General features: G+C 36.1%; 1 protein-coding gene across 2 annotated transcripts; it reads right to left on the bottom strand.

The window, feature by feature from the left end:
• Positions 1–2423: 2423 nt before the first annotated feature.
• LOC131146195 (uncharacterized) lies at positions 2424–16092 on the bottom strand. 2 transcript variants are annotated; one of them, XM_058095596.1, is made up of 4 exons: positions 15594–16088; positions 14668–15459; positions 13672–13734; positions 2424–3001 (listed from the first exon to the last, which is right to left on the bottom strand). In XM_058095596.1, exon 4 carries the CDS (start codon positions 2977–2979, stop codon positions 2593–2595), a length of 387 nt encoding a protein of 128 aa, XP_057951579.1. In that variant the 5' UTR covers positions 2980–3001; positions 13672–13734; positions 14668–15459; positions 15594–16088; the 3' UTR covers positions 2424–2592. The 2 variants fall into 2 exon arrangements, 1 of the variants encoding a protein (XP_057951579.1); XR_009134272.1 differs by lacking the exon at positions 13672–13734 and having other exon boundaries at positions 14668–15107; positions 15594–16092.
• Positions 16093–16956: the final 864 nt, after the last annotated feature.

Genomic DNA, 16956 nt, shown 5'->3' with positions numbered 1-16956 from the left:
TAGCTTTTTACATTTCACCTTACCTACGAAAGTAACGGGCAAAGTTGATGTAATCTATTTTTGAAGTGCATTTATTTCTCTTTTTTTTAAAAAATAAAATAAAAATAAGGTACAGTTGACAATGGAATAATATTTTTAATTTATAGTAATATAATAATTTCAATAATTATTGTGTGTCTTTTATTTATAATAAAATTTACTATACATTGACTGTTTATTAAGATAAAGTTATTCAAACATGTAGGGTTAATTTCTCCATGTTGCTCTTCCTCAATTCAAACTGGTCATTGAATTTGGACAGGCAAGGATTTCCAAGCTTGAATTTTGATCAAGAATTTCTCTCTTCTTCAAAAAAAGTCAAACCAAAAATTACCCCTCTATTAAAAGAATAAAATATAAACCCTAGAGCAGTAAAAAGTGCTGCCTGGTTTCTTTGGGGGATGCTCCAACTTTAGTAAAAAGTTTATGGATATCCATAATGGAAGGATTTTTCCCATGCCAAATATAAAAATTGCTACATTTTTTTTTTAAAAAAAGCCCATAAATGAAAATAATATATTTAATAAAACCATAGCACCGATAAAATTAGAATGCAAAATAAAATTTATTATATATTAATTTATAAAAAAAAAAAATGAGCATATTTGACGCAAATTATCGATTAAGTTATAATATTTGAAACGAATGTCGGGATGAAATGAGATTTAGAGGGGCTAATACCAAAGACACGATAAATAGAAAGAAAATTATAATATAGCATTCAAGCTAATTGTTATGAATGCAAATGAGATAAATTGAAATAATATATATATATATATATATATATATATATTGATTTGCTGTATGTTCAAGTTCTTATTTGACTTTTGCAATTAGGCTAGACAAATTAATTATTAACAGAGAGAGAAAGAAAGAAAGAATTAATGAGGGAAATAAAAATAATATACCAAAACAAGATGAGGGCAATAATATCTAAAAATTTTCTTTTGTGATACATATACATATTGAAAATACTATAAAATTATTTTACAAATTAATAATTTCTATATATTTATCAAGAAAATTTAATTTATTTATGACCCCAAATCTCAGATGTGTGAATTTGAGATAAGAAATATATTTAAATTTTTAGAGACGATGGAAAAAAGTAGGAGACCAAAGCCTACCTTGCCTTCTTATCTTACACTCACGAATTCAAGGTGGAAAAACATAATTCTTAGTTATAATCCTAAATTCGTCCTTGATCACAAAACCCGCATAGACTATTATTTCAAATCTTTTTGAACAACACAAAAATCATATCCACTAACTTGTAAAAAAGAAGAAGAAGAAAAAAGGTCATTAACTTTTTTCAAAGTTCATGTAGGACCTAAAGACACTAAATTACTTGACCGGGTATAATTCATTTTTCATCTCATACCCGTTATCTTCGTTTTCTAGCTTTGAATTTGAAATTGGGTTACCAAGGACATTGGGCTGTGAGTCTAGGTTAAAACATCATTTTTGGTCCACAAAGCTTGGCTTCTTTTCATGCAAGCATTTTCTTTTTCTTGATACTTCTCTGTCTTTGTCCTTGAGGCCTCTAACTTTGATTCCTAAAAACAAAAATGAATAAAGAAGGTCCGACAATAATTCAATCCTGAAAAGAAGTATATGCAAACAGAGCCAGTGAGATCTGTGTGTTTCCAGGTTCCATTGCATGTAAAGATTTTCACTAAGATCTTCACTATGCTCCTACTCACCAAGGTCGCTGCCCCTACTGCCCTAATTCTAATAAACAATTCCAAAATCTTCACTTATTACAACCTATTCTTGACTTTCTTGGTTACTAATAAAACAGACATTATGGAATTTTGAGGGTCTACTATAGCCTCTCACATCTTGTATTCCTGCCCAAACAAAATAGCTCGATTTTTTTTTTCTTTTGCCCAATTACTTCGATACAATCGGGTTTCAGAATCAAATCCAATCATAAAACTTGGAACCCGGAACCCGTTTGAACCAAATATTTTGTAATAGAAAAGAGAGAAAAAATTATTCAAATATAGTTAAGGGTATATTGCTGCTTCTTTGTGTTTTCCAAATTTCAAAATGTACCCTACAAATAATCTAAATTTCTATGAATTATATCGTAGAGCTAGGGATAAGTGCCAAACCCTTTTCCTTACACATGCACTTTTGAATTGCAGAAATACTAATGCACACATAACTTCATGCTCTTACACAAATAAATAATGGAAAAATCAGACCATAAATTGATAGGCTACTTTCGAGACACCTACTAGAGCAAATACCCCATACTTGATTTCTAAGAACTGAACCCAATGCATCCAATTTTGACAGCTTGGCCTAGAGCTCGCCCTAGCTGTTATGGGAGAGAGGTGCAGTTAAGAAGAGAGGGAGGAGAGAAGAACATTATCTCATGGAAAATTTAAGGAACAGCTCCAAAACCAACATAAAAATATATGCCCATACAATATCTGCAAGCTCGTTAACATTTAAAAAAAAAGGTTTTCCATCACTAAGGAACATTCCACAAGCGAAGAGAAAAAGAGCAAAAATGATAATGACATAATCTATCTGCAGGGAAACCTATTTTTTTGCACTGTCTTCTTGCTTCATCTTCTTCTCCCACCTACGCTTCTTGTAGGCCAGCAGCATCTCTGGCATTTTCTCCATCAATTTGGCAGTGTTGGCCCTTTTTTCCGCAGCTATCCTGTCACACTTATGCCCTTTCCTCTTGGTTCTCATTTCCTTCTTCTCTGGGTCATATGGCCAATCTTCCCCAGCAAGGAGAACTTCCTTGCGAAGTCTAGCACGACGCCGAGCACTAATGCCGAGTTGCTTCCATGCCCCTAGCTCCCAGTAACCCCAGACACCCTTTGATAACTCATCTTTGTATTTTGTCAATTTCTCCCGCCACGGGTACTGGTACTCCCCAACTGTTTTTGCCGCAGATTTCACGGCTTTGCCTGCCATTTAATTTGATTCAAAAGGGTCTCTGCAAAAACATACACAAAAAGAAGAAAGCAATTATTTGTATATTTACAAGCTCAATTCCAAAGAAGTCTGTCCCGACTACTTGAATAGATATACCAGTACGCATAGGGAAAGAAACGCGACAGAGAACCATATCCAGCAAATGTTAACTTCTGTGATAAATTGAGTTGCTCATTTTCAAATATTTTCTGGTGCTAGATACTAGGGCATTTCAGGAGCCTTCTCTCACTAGTAATAAGGCTTGCCAAAGCATTGGATAGATCCATCAGAGGAAAAAAGTTCAAAACTAAACTGGAGTTGGAGTCAACATTCTTTATTTCCTAACTTCTACTCCCAACAAAATCAGCATAAAGAGTAGAAGGTCCGATTGGGTAAGCTCTACAATGCTTATAATATTCAAGATGATGGCAGTAACAGATGATGCATATAGAATCAATAATTGTTGCCAACTTGCTTCTTTTTATGTTAGAAAAAAATGTAGGCAACAAATTCCAACTTTTTCTTTTAATGGAAATTACTCATTACGGCGATAAACATTAGGAAACACCTCATGGAGTTTCACAACCAAAAGAGGTTGGCACATGTAGGAGGCCAATACCATCTAAAAGTGGATTTTCAGCTGAAAATGTAATTTCAAATGGCCTAAAAAACAACTCATACAAAGTTGTGACAAGGATAAGATGTCTCTAGTCAGTTCACAACTTCTCTCTATACACTTTTTCATCTTACTAGAAAATTATTCAACATTATACAAACTTAAATCAACATAATTCTTGCCCAACTACTTAAATTGATGTAGCAATAATCCCATGGACATAAATGATTTAAAGAGAAAAAGGATTTTATCCTTGGGTGTTTGAACTCGCTGGGTTGAATTTGAGGTTTCCAGAAGGATTGGACAGATCCATCGATGGGCAAGACTTCAAAAATTAAATTGGACTAGGAGAAAACATTCGTACTGTCCATGCTTTTTGCTCTCAAAACAACCAGCATATTAGAAATGAATGGAATAAAAAAGAAAGTACATCCCGGAATTTAAATTGCACTAGTACCATTAAGTACCATCTCATACATTAGCATTAACACGATCCCACATTGAAACCTCGCTACCTAACCATAAACACATCCAGTGCTCATTCTATCCTCCATCTCTTCCCCCAGTCCTGGTACAAGTCTGTGCTCATCAACCCACATCACACACATACGCACATACAAAATTGTGGTGGTATCCACCAAGCCAAAATCATGATATGAAAAAAAAAACAGCTCGACAGATTATGCAGAGAAGCAAAATCAGATGGAAAACCCATATATACAAATGAAAATGGAATTCTCCTTTTAAAAAATTTAGCCCCAACTTATATTTCCAAGAAAAATAAAAGCAAAGCCAAGAAAAATAAAGGAAAAAGAAAGGGGGAGAAAAGATGAAGAAGAAGAACCTTATCGGTGGCTGAAGTTGAGGGTGGCGTCAGATTGAGGAGCAGCAACCTTGCTGCATGGTGGCAGAGGGTTGTGTTGTGTGAAGGAGAAGAGAGGAGAGAGAGGGTAGTGTTATTTGATAATAGGATTCAAGCACAATTCTAAAAGTCAGAAATGGGGTCTGTGATATGTGCTTACGGAACCAAAAAAAGGAGGGGGGGAAGCTCCTACATATGCGGGGTTCAAGGAAGAGGTAGACCACAATGGATCTATAGTATGCATTCTTACCTTGCATTTATGGGAGAGGCTGTTTCCATGCCTCGAACATGTGACCTCTAGGTCACATTACAACAACTCTTATCATTGCACCAAGGCTCCCCCTTCAAGGATAGTTTTCAAAACGAGATTTAAATTGTGAACTAAAATAACAATCATTTTCAACAGCAGGATCCCACACAGATTCTAAAAATTTGTCGGTAGGAATATGCATTTACAATATATAAAAAATATAATAAAGATGAAATATATTGATGAATTTTCAATGATCAGGTGTCCTAATATATACACACACATTTATGAACATATGAAATAATGAAAGTATGCACTTCTTAGAAACATAAGTTAAAATATAATTTGCCCTGAAGTATCAAAACTTCAAAATATGTCCACACCCTAAAATTTTCCACATCCAAATAAAGCAAATCTTGAGGATAATCAAACAAATGAGACTTTGTCATACTTCCGAACTTTTAGGAACATGTTTACGAACCTTAAATTTTCAAAAACTTAAAAAGAGGGATAGAAGTTGATGAATATAGAAACATGCAGTATGTAATCAATTCTAGTTTACTTTGATTCAATTACCAAAGTTAAACCATTAGGCTAGTGAACCAAATTAGATCGTGAAATTTAAATCGAGAATTGTACACTCTTGTCTATAATGGTATTGATGCTACAACTTCAATTGTATAGGGTTACTTAGAATCAAGTTTTAAGGGCAAGGTTATACTTCCACCAAAAAAGGATAACAGGTGGTTTAAGGCATCCATATCCATAGGGTTTACAGATTCTGTGTAGGTGCAGTGTCCCCTCCCAACGTCTTGAAGCCAAAGGTACGGCATTGGCATGATGACATCGAGGAAACACCATGACAGAAATATCAACTGAAGATGCAAGCTAAACATGCCCATTATGCTCCTTAGAAATCATGGGAGCTACCAAATCTATGCTACACCTATTGCTTGAACTAACAAGAAGAAGAAAAAGAAGCCTCGAGTCCCACCAAGTGAGGTCAGCTATATGAATTCTTTTCCACCAATTCACATGGTCAAGGGCAGTTTCCTCAACTAACTTAAGAGCTCTTAAATCCTTCCTCATAACTTCATTTCAAGTTATTTTAGATCTACCCCTACCACTTCTAGTACTATTAACAATAACTAGCTAGCTCCTCCTCAATGGTGCATTACTTGGCCTTCATTTTAAATGTCCAAACCATCTAAGCCGCTCCACCTTTATCTTATCTTCTACTAGTGCTATTCCTAACTCATCGCGACTACGTTCATTCCCCTTAACTTATCCTTTAATGTTTAACCACTCATCCATATTAGCATAAGAATTTCGGCAACTTTTACTTTTTGAAATATGTTGTTTCTTAGTTGCCCAACATTCAATTTTCCTTTCAATTTTAACAGCATCCTATGATCACAGCACGCTCAAAGCACACCTCCATTTTAGCTAACCCACTTTAACTCTATGTACTACATCCTCTCTAATTTCTCCTTTTGCTTGCATAATTGATCCCAGATATTGAAGACTAGTTTCGTTGATTCCTTGATTATCAAGATTAATCTTTATCTTCAATATTCCTCAGAAATTACATTTCATATGTTCTGTTTTTTTTTCTACTTATCCTAAAACCTCTCGATTTCTAAGGTTGTTCTCCAAAGTTCTAGCTTAAATTTTACCTGCCCCTATTTTCATCGATCAAAACAACATCACCGATCATTTGATTTCTCATCACCCAAATACCTCACAAATATCTTTCACTTACTGATATTGAATAGTTTGGCAACGCCACCACCGATCATTTGATTTTTTTAACTAATCAAACACGTAGTCAATCTGATTTGGTATTTTTCCTCCATGAGGGTTTTCCTGGAAGACTAATTCTAGCAAAGGATTCCTATGCAAGCAAATATGATTTTCAGGTCAGTCAAACAACAATATTGCATCCTACGAAATTTATAACCAAAAGCCGAACCAAATTTTTTCGGTGGCAAGATTTTTAACTGAACTAAGCCAAACTAGTTTCAGAACCAAACTGATGGGAGGGACTGAACTGGTTTGTGGATTGGTTATATATATATCAGACTATCAGTGTTTTCGGCATGTGAAGACACAAACAAAATGGTGAAAGGCATAAAGAGTGGAGCTCGGAGTCGGAAATACCTTCTGAGATCTCAAGCCCCCTTGAATAGAGGAGATGAAGAACACCCGTGACCCGCCGGTTCTGAAAAAAGGTGCTGCTGGTTCGAAGCGTTAAAGAAGAAGGGCCAAAGTCGTCGGACACTCGGAGGGCAGAGGGCTTCGAAGGGTCGAACTGTCAAAGAAGAAGGGTCTCTCACTCTGTTGTCTCTCGTGCGGCCACCGACTGGTTCTCTTCTCCTTCTCTGAGTCTCTGTTGGCTCAAGCTGAGGCTCAAATGAAGACGATGAGGGAGGGCTAGCCGGCTAGGGCTCTTTTCGAATGGGAATGGGAATGGCCGAAATCGAATGGGGTTGGCAATCTAGCATTAGGGCTGGCCTGGGCTGGGGACTGGGACTGGGAGTGGGACTCTGGGAGTGGGAGGGGCTCAGGGGCCGAGACTCGAGAGGGGTAGGGCGTGCCGCGTGTGGGCACTTGGGCCTTTGGGCTTTGGGAGCAGTGGGCTGTCTATAGCGAGCTGGGCAGCAGGCTTTTATGGGTTTGGGTTTATATTTAATAAGCGGGTTGGCGGATATCCGCTGGATAAACCCGACACGACCCACTAAGGGGGCGGATATGAAAATGAAAACTCATATTCAACTCATTTAGCAAACGGATGATTATGAGTCGGTTAAAACGGATCGGATACGGTTCGGATTAATGGATTTTTATCCATTTTGCCAAGTCTAGGTCTTACTTCTTACGCTTTCAAATATTAATATGAAATCGTTGAGGTGGATTGCAAATCCTTTGTGGAGGGCTCGTCCTTTACAAATAAAAGAAGTTTTTGTATTATTACATTTAACATGAATTTAAACATTTATTCCTCATCATAATAGTGGTGGTATTGTTTGATTCGTCACACGAAGCAACAATCCTACTATTACTAATTTAATAAACCTAGCTAACATCTTCAGGGTCATTAATATTATAGGCCCAATAACTAATAACTTATATAGGTTTAATTAATTAGGACAACGATGAATTATACATGTAGGATGACCTACACTACATCAATTGATTAGACTATTAAGTTAGAAACAACAAAATTTTCAATTTTATTGCATCCACATAACTCAAGATCACATTACATAGTCATATAATATGAGACTATGAATGCAACAAATAAATTCTATGATCAAAGAAGAACTTTGTTTGGGGGAATAAATTTTGAGATTTGAATTTAAATATTTATAAAATCGAATAAAATATAATATAAAATTTTATTGAGTTATTTTAACTCCACCTGTGATGCACTTAATGTCCTAATTTTTTTTCACAGACAAACGGTCCCAAGCCTAGGTAAAGGAGGAGTGTTGCATTAGGTAGCTGACAGCCAGCGTAAAATTTGTCATATCACTATGATATGAATCCTTACCGAATATTTGTTGGGGCGTCCCCTATGAGCGACGCATTGCACTTGTACCACTCGGGTATAGCGAAAAGTGGGGGAAGGTGGGCCATGTCATCGCCCCGAAGCGACATGCCGTGTCGGCGCCTAGGTACGGTGTCAAATATGCAAGGGTTTCCACATCATTCTGGACATGGGCAGGCAAAGAAGTTGGTTAAGAAAACTAGAATTAGATTAGCAACATGGAATATAGGGACACTTACAGGTAAAAGCATGGAAATTGTGGACACAATGATTAGAAGAAGAATTAATATAATTTGCCTTCAAGAAACTAAGTGGGTGGGAGAGAAAGTTAGAGAAATTGATAAATCAGGATTTAAACTTTCGTACACTAGAAAAAAAAAACATAAGAATGAAGTATGAATTATTATAGCCAATAGATTAAAAGATAGTGTTGTTGATGTAAAAAGAGTAGGAAATAGAATTATAAAAATCAAGATGGTATTAGGCCAAAAGATAATAAATATCATTAGTGTTTATGTTCCTCGAGTCAGCTTAGCAAAAATCTTAAGAAACAATTTTAGAAAGATATGGATAGTATTATACAAAGCATACCAAGGACTGAGAAAATATTTATAAGATGAGATATGAATGGAAACGTTGGAAGGGATAATAAAAGTTATGAGAGGATACATAGAGAATATGGATATGGAAACAAAAATGAGCCTGAGAAGATGATCTTAGACTTCACTATGTCATATGATTTTAGTATAATGAATACTTGCTTTAAGAAGAGAGAAGAACACTTAATAACCTTTAAAAGTAGATAAAATAGAAGTCAAATATATATATTTTTTAACTAGGGTAGTAGATCAATAATCATGCAAGGATTGTAAAGTTATTTCAGGTGAAAGTCTAACCACACAACATAAGGTCTTAGTGTTAGATATATGTATTAAAAAATGGAAGAAGAGGAATAAAATAAACTAGTGTGAGAGAACTAGGTGGTGGAACCTAAAGGGAAAAAATATAATAAAATTTAAAGATAAAATGATCAAAGATGGGGATTGGACTATAGAGGATGGGATAGATACAAATACTCTTTGGAGTAAATTAGCTAGCTCTTTTAAAAAGATAGCAAAAGAGATTTGAGGTGAATCAAGGGCAAGATTCTCGAATAGCAAAGAAAGTTGGTGATGAAATAAAGATGTCCAAAAAGTCGTAATGACAAAAATAATTTGGTATAAAACGTGGCAAAAATGTAGAAATATAGATAACTTTGAAAAGTATAAGGAGGCAAGAAAAAATGCAAAAAAGGTCATTAGTGAAGCTAAATATAGATCATTTAATAGTTTGTATGATAGATCATATATATTTAAACTTGCTAAAGCTAGAAAAAGGAAAAATAAGGACTTAAAAATGTAAAATGTAAAAAAAGTGAGGATGATATTATCCTGGTTAAGGACGAAGACATTAAAGAAAGATGGTGAAGTTACTTTAGCAAGTTGTTTAATGAAAATTAAGTAGAAGACTTAAACTTAGATTTGACAAATAAGAAAAAGACTAAAAATATGAGATATATTCGCAAAATTAGAGTTACAAAATTAAGTTTGCACTAAAAAAGATGAAAAATGGGAAAGCTATAGGATCGGATAACATCCCAATTGAAGTTTGGAAATGCTTAGGTGATAATGGAATTATATGGTTAACTAATTTATTTAATATAATTATAAAAACTAAGAAAATTTTAAATGAATGGAGGAAAAACACTTTAATACCTATATACAAAAATAAAGGAGATATTCAAAATTGTAATAACTATTGTGGAATTAAACTTATGAGTCATACGATGAATTACGGGAAATGGTAGTTGAACAAAGATTAAGGTCAAAAACGAAGGTTTCTAAAAATCAATTTGGTTTTATGCCTGGGAGATCTACCATATAATTTATATATCTTTAAAAATATTAATGGAAAAGTTAAGGGAAAAGAAGAGAGACTTGCATATGGTATTTAATGACCTATAGAAAACATATGATAAGATACCAAGGGAAGTTTTATGGTGGGTTTTGGAAAAAAAAGGGTGTACGTTGTAACGACCCAGAAAATAATGGTATTTAAATAATGAAAAGAGAGAGAAATGGAATCAGTAAAAGAAGGAGGCAGTAGACTTCGTCGACGAATGTCTTCAGGATCTAGTCGACGAGGTCTCGTTTCGTCGACAAGAAAATACCAAGAGACGGATTTGGGCTACTCTGAATTTCGTCGACAAAGGGTAGGGTTCGTCAACGAATTTACTGAATGACTCGTCGACGAGGTGACGTGTCTCGTCGACGAATCTGACCCTATAAATAGTGAAAAATCAAATTTTTATTACATTTTCAGGCTTCTCTCTCTCCTACGGACTCTCTCCCTTCTCTCTTCGATTTCGGCCCCGCCAGTCGCCGGATTGACAATCCGAAGCCACCACGACGCTCCTGGCGAAGTTCTCTGCAAGACTGTCGGAGCGGATCGTTGGTGAAACGAAGTTATAATTCATTCCAAATCCAGGGTAAGGTCTTTTATTCAGTTTTTGGCTTCCTGGCAGTTGTAGGAAATGATGTAGGCTAATAAATATTAATGTTTTGTTCTGAAATTTATGATTTTCAGGATGTTGAGCGGAGAACCCTGCGGGTGTTGGACCCGTTATAATAGGAAATTTTTAGCAGGAAACAGGTAAGGGAAATATGCTATACTAGGTTATATGAATATGTTTTCAATATGAAATTATAAATGTTCCACCAAAGTATTGTTTACAGCAGAGATTTATACAGTTTATCAAATGTGATTAATATGTTTTAAAATTATTGTGTGGCTTGAGAATATAGATATAGTATAGAAACATGTTTTACAGTATTTTCATATGTGTTTTACAAAATATATAGATAGTGAATGTATTTTACAGCAATTATAGAATACCATGATTATACAATTGATATAGATACAGTTTACAGTACCATGACATATAGTTTTACAGTTTATTACAGAAACACAATTAATATAGATACAGTTTTCTACAGCGTCATGGTTTATGCAGTTATTACAAAAACATGGTAAAACAGATAGTTGTGTAGATAGTGATGTATTTATATAGTATCAGACCCAGTCAAACCATACAATTTACAGAGCACGCTACCATAACTACATACAGTTTATAGAGTGCAACCACCTATTCAAATAATACGTGGTATAAAGGTCAATCGCATAAAACCCACAAGTAGACAGGCTCCCCATCAGATATGGGTTGAGGAGGACTGATCAGACTATGGAATATAGTGATTTATTCTTGTTTGGCCAGGCAAGGTAAACCCCGCCTACGGGCCGCACAACCCTATCATGAGGGGTTAAATCATGACACACAGTTATTCACAGTGAAATTTACAATTATTATTATGTTTATACAGCTTTACAGAAACAGAAAAGATATACATATACTAGCAGTATTTTGAATAGAAACCTAAAGTACAGAAATGTTAAGCAACAGGCAAAAGATGAAGATTATATTTCTAGTATTATGCTTTACAGATTCAGTGATACATGACTATATAGTAATAGATTTTCTCAGTATTATAGCTCAATTGCCACACACTAGTAATAATATATTTCGTCTTACTGAGCGTTGGCTCATCCCAGTATTTAATCATTTTTCAGGTGATCCAGGTAGGCGAGCAGACCAGACTCGCAGATAGAGGAGCTTCAGTACTGCCATGTCAGAGAGAGAGTGAGTATATTTTCGGAATATTTTTGTATACCCCGCACCGGTTGAGGATATTGGGGAAACAGTGATATGTGTATATTTTGGGAAACATGTTAGCACTCTGGTATTGTATTGTATATAATTATATATGGATATGTTTATTTGATTTCCGCTTCTTACTGCTTAGGTTAATGATTGGGTTCAATCCAGTATAGTATCAGAGCATGTTAAATATCATAGTATAAATATAAAAAAAACTCATTTAAATAGCAGGTCGTTACATACGTAGTAGGTATACTGATGTCATCAAGGATATATGCAATGGAGTAATGACTAATGTAAGGACTATAGATGGAAAAACTAGAGAATTTCCAATCATGATAGGTGTACATCAAGGATCTCCTCTGAGCCCTTATCTTTTTGCTTTAGTGATGGACCAACTGATTAAGAGTATTCAAAATGAGGCCCCGTGGTGTATGTTGTTTGCTAATGATATTATATTAATTGATGAAACTAAGGGCGGAGTAGAGACTGAGTTAAAATTATGGAGAAAAACTTTGGAATCTAAAGGCTTTAGGATAAGTACAAATAAGACAGAATATATGAAATATAATTTTAGTAATGATAGGAGGAATATTGGAGACAAAATTAAACTTGATGATAAAGAAATAAAAAGCTTGCAGATTTCGATAACTTGGATCTATTATGTAAGATAAGGGAGGGACAACGTATATGGTATGAACACTTGCAATGTAGGCCACATAGTGTGCCAATGAGGAAGAGTGAGTTAGTTTTTATTTTTGGGGGGGGGGGGGTAGTAGAAGGGATACGGATAGACCTAGAATAACTTTGAAGGAGATAGTGATTAAGGATTTAATAGCCCTGAATTTGTCAAAAAAAAGGGGTCCATGATTGCATAAATTGGCGGAAAAAAATTAATATAGCCGACCCCACTTAGTGGGACTTAAGGCTTGGTTTTGTTGTTGTTGTTTATTGAGTTATTTTCAAACACATAGATCCAAATCTAAGGCCCAAAATTTGTGCTTCCACATGCTACCTTAGTAAAAGCTTAAGTTGAGAGCCACTTATGTAACATCCTAATAATTTTCAATCAATAGCACGTTTTAAACTACTTCTTGTGCTTTGTTCAATGTCAATATCATCAAAAGTCTCTTCTTCATTGTTATAAATGCATTACGATAGCATATTAGAATAGCATATGACAAGTTTTTAGGCAAGATAAAATAAGAAGAAGAAGAAGAATGACAAAAAAATGCAAATTGGAGCACAGCCTATAATACTAGAGCTAGATTATCCCATAATGTAGCTACCCAGCAAATCAAATATCTTTTCTTTTTGAAATCTTAGAATAAACATATTAAATATATTACCTTCAAGATTATTGCAAACTTTAGTAGAAAGCTACTGCCACATTGGATAAATTCAACCAAAGGTGTAGGGGTAGAACAAAATAACATGTACATTTGGTATGGCTATCAATTGAGACTCTGTTACATACATTTCAATGGCAAAACACTATACTCCTCCAAGAGTAAAGAATGGTTTTGTGAAGGCAACATAAGATCTAAAGTTCTATTATCTTTAGACATGAAATGTTGTTTTTGGAGTAATTTATTCTGTTCTCAAAAAAAAAAAAAAAAGAATAGAGAGGGAGAGACAGAGAGACAAAGATGGAAGTAACCTGCAAACTCTCTTAAAAAAAGTGTGGTTAATTTGATCAATCCACACACACCATCACCAAGACCTATTATGGCATCAAACAATCATTAAATTATAAAATAGAATAAATTAGTACATAGAGGATTGAACAAGACAATCATTAAATTAAATTAGTATACAAAAGATTGAATAAAGAACTGAAAAATGAACTTAAAATGGGAAAACTGAAACACGGCAAAGAGGGCTGCCAGAGCTGGGCTCAAAAGTTCAAAAATATAGCATTATTAGCAGTTTCAGAGACAGAGTTGCACTCTTTGAAACAGAGAATCAATATGAAAATCTGATTTTGAAATTGGGACATAAGTGGTTGCCCATTAAACTCTCTCCATGCACCCACCCACTTCAATCAAATTAAAGAGTGAGTAATCCTCTGCCTATGCCTCTGCATATTTTGTCCTTTTAACGGCATTGGGTCTGTGTTGGGTTTTGTTATTATATTGCAGATTCTGGTTTGGTTTTGGGGCTATTGTGTTTTACTGCAAATGGAGATGGAGAGGTGAGAGGTGAGGTCTCATGCTATTCCTTCCTCTGTTCTCTCTCTTTGTCTAATTTCTCAAATGGGAGAAGCCTGCGAGTTGGAGAAAATGGGAAGAGGCCATTCACATTACCAGTTTATGCATTTCGCTCAATTTCTAACTCAGGGTTTCCACCAGCAGCTTGTAAGTTCATCACCATCTAACAAAGGTATGGTCTTAACCTGTGAATATTTCTATTCATGAAAAATAATGTCTCCATTTTTTGCAAGCGAATGGCTCTAGCTGATATTCTCTTCTTATTTATTGCTATGCAATATGCGTCGACAAACACCATTTCAATGAAAAATCACTTTGTTTGATGAAATTGATTGCTCATTGAAACGTATTTGGGAGCATCAATTCCACAAGCCCTAGAACGAAATGCAGGGACGGAGAGAGAGAGAGAGAGAGTGGGAAAGAGATGAAGAATTTCAAACACATACCTGAGTGCCTGCTACAAGCCGAGACAGAGGAAGGTCGGAGACGCCAACCAGAGGGGAATCCAAGCAGATCGAGGGGCTCGGACAAGGTAACTCGACACCAGGGAACGCAAATAGAAGGGGTCCGAGCTGGTTGTCAGATAGAAGAGATGTCGAGCTGGTTAAGGGCTCGGACAAGACGACCCGTCACAGGGGAGCTCGAACAGAGGGCTTGAGCGGCTCGGACGGAACAGCTGATCACAGGGGAGCTCGGACAGATGGTGCTGAGCTGGGGTCGTCAGAAGAGGCCGAACAGAGTGAGCGTGTGGGCAGGTTGGCCATTCGCAGGTCGGCTTCGCAGCTTGGGTCGTCGTGGGCCGAGACGTGGATCACGTGGCAGCTGGGCTGGGTGCTGGGCTGAGTTCCCTTAACGGCTCATTGTTGCTTACGTGTTAAGGGGCCAACTATAGTAGATCGCAGGGGGTATTCCAGAATAAGTTAGTTAGAGTTTGTTATGTATAAAGCTAGGGGTCAGTGGAATACAGGGGGAGAAAAATTGGAATCAATTTGTTTTCTGTTTCTGGAGAATGGCTCTCTCGAACCAGCCAATCTGTTCTTCTTTATTTCAATTTCCATTATAAGCATTGTAGTATTAGATTTAGTTCATCCTGTAATTTCATTCTTTTGCAAGTAATTTATTCAGTCAGGCATTACCACTTATTTGAGTTCATTACAAATTGTGTTGAGTTCATCATCCCTTCGAGTGGATTCATTACGGTGCCACGATCAGAGAGAGGGAGATGTTTGGTCTAGTTGCTGAAATCAATCGGAAACCCAAGAAGACCATTATTCACTCAGAGTCATTTAATTAGTCTAGGTTTGAAACCCTAGAATCAATCTAGAATTTCAAAATAAACTACAAGCATTCAATTGAAAATAGTGAGATTTACCTTATAAATCTTAAAATGGAAGAATGGAAAAAACAAGGAACCCTAGCTTGAAGAGAATGCAATGGGTAAATCAAGTAGGTAGAAGGTCGAAAAGGCGAGAAGGCAAGCAGATCCAGCAAGTCGAAGGTCGAACTTTGAAGGTCGAGCAGGCAAGTAGTTTAACTATCGAAGACTCGGAGGGACGAAGGCCAGTAGCTCGGATGACTGGGTGTCTAGGTGAGGACCTGCATGGGTTTTGTGGGTAGAGATCAAATAAGTGAATTGGGGAGGAGAGGAGATGGGGGTAGTGATAATCGACGGATCCACTGTGCGGCAGTTTGTGGAGGAGGAGGGTGAGTTCACGAAGAGCGTCGACGAGCAGTTCGCCGCCCTAGACCTCAACGGCGACGGCGAGCTGTTGCACTTTGAGCTTTGAAAGGCCTTCGAATCCCCAAGGCTAATAGAGACTCACTGCGATCACCCAGACACCCACCCACGAATTCATTGAACCATTTAATCCGATTAATTAATGGGTCAAAATGGGTGATTATGTAACGATATCAAAAATCTTAATATAAAATAAAATATAATAAATAGAAAAGTCAACTTGAACCCGTGGGTAGCGGGGATACCTGTCAATCACAACAGAAACCTAAGCAGCAGTAAGTGTAAAATCTCAATCATCCAACCATAAAACATAATACCACCTCCAAAATATCAAAATAACCCTCAGATTAAACAACAAAAATAATCCTGATCTTAGTACAAAATTTTACCCTCCTAGTGGGGTAATTTAATAAGCTCAACGGCAGCCACGACCCGTCGGTCTCTCAGGGTCTCCTGAAAAATTAATTAGGTTCAGGGGTGAAACACTTCTTAGTAAGGGAAAATAAACTAAATACAGTTATGTGGCAACATGAACATTTAACGCAATTATACATATACAGTACATTTCATATTTCTGTAAACATTTAACATATTGTACTGAATAATCACATACTTTCATATTTGCTAATTGAATCATATCGTATATAAAACATCTGTTATAACTAATAATACTAAAAATATACCCAAGATGAATAGCTAGCTGATGTCATGTATTACCCCCTATAACGGGTTGTGCAGTCCCAAAGCAACATCCGACAATGGTTGGCCGACTACTGCGAGTCAAAAATGTCTATAAGTACGATGGGCCCGCCACACCCTGGTCTGGACTGCTAGGTGGACGTCCACGCTATACTGAAAGTCACATCGATTACTCATCTCCTATCCCCTCTTGGGGTGGTTAGCACCAATCTTGTAACTACCAAAAAAATATTGATATTCAAAAATTAAAGAGAGAGGAAAATAGAAACAAAAACAGAAGAAGGTCGTAGACTTCGTC

Source organism: Malania oleifera, chromosome 13 (assembly GCF_029873635.1).
Source record: "Malania oleifera isolate guangnan ecotype guangnan chromosome 13, ASM2987363v1, whole genome shotgun sequence".
NCBI classification, from domain to species: Eukaryota; Viridiplantae; Streptophyta; class Magnoliopsida; order Santalales; family Ximeniaceae; genus Malania; species Malania oleifera.
The sequence above is the reverse complement of the archived record's forward strand: the minus strand, read 5'-3'. Positions and strand labels throughout refer to the sequence as shown.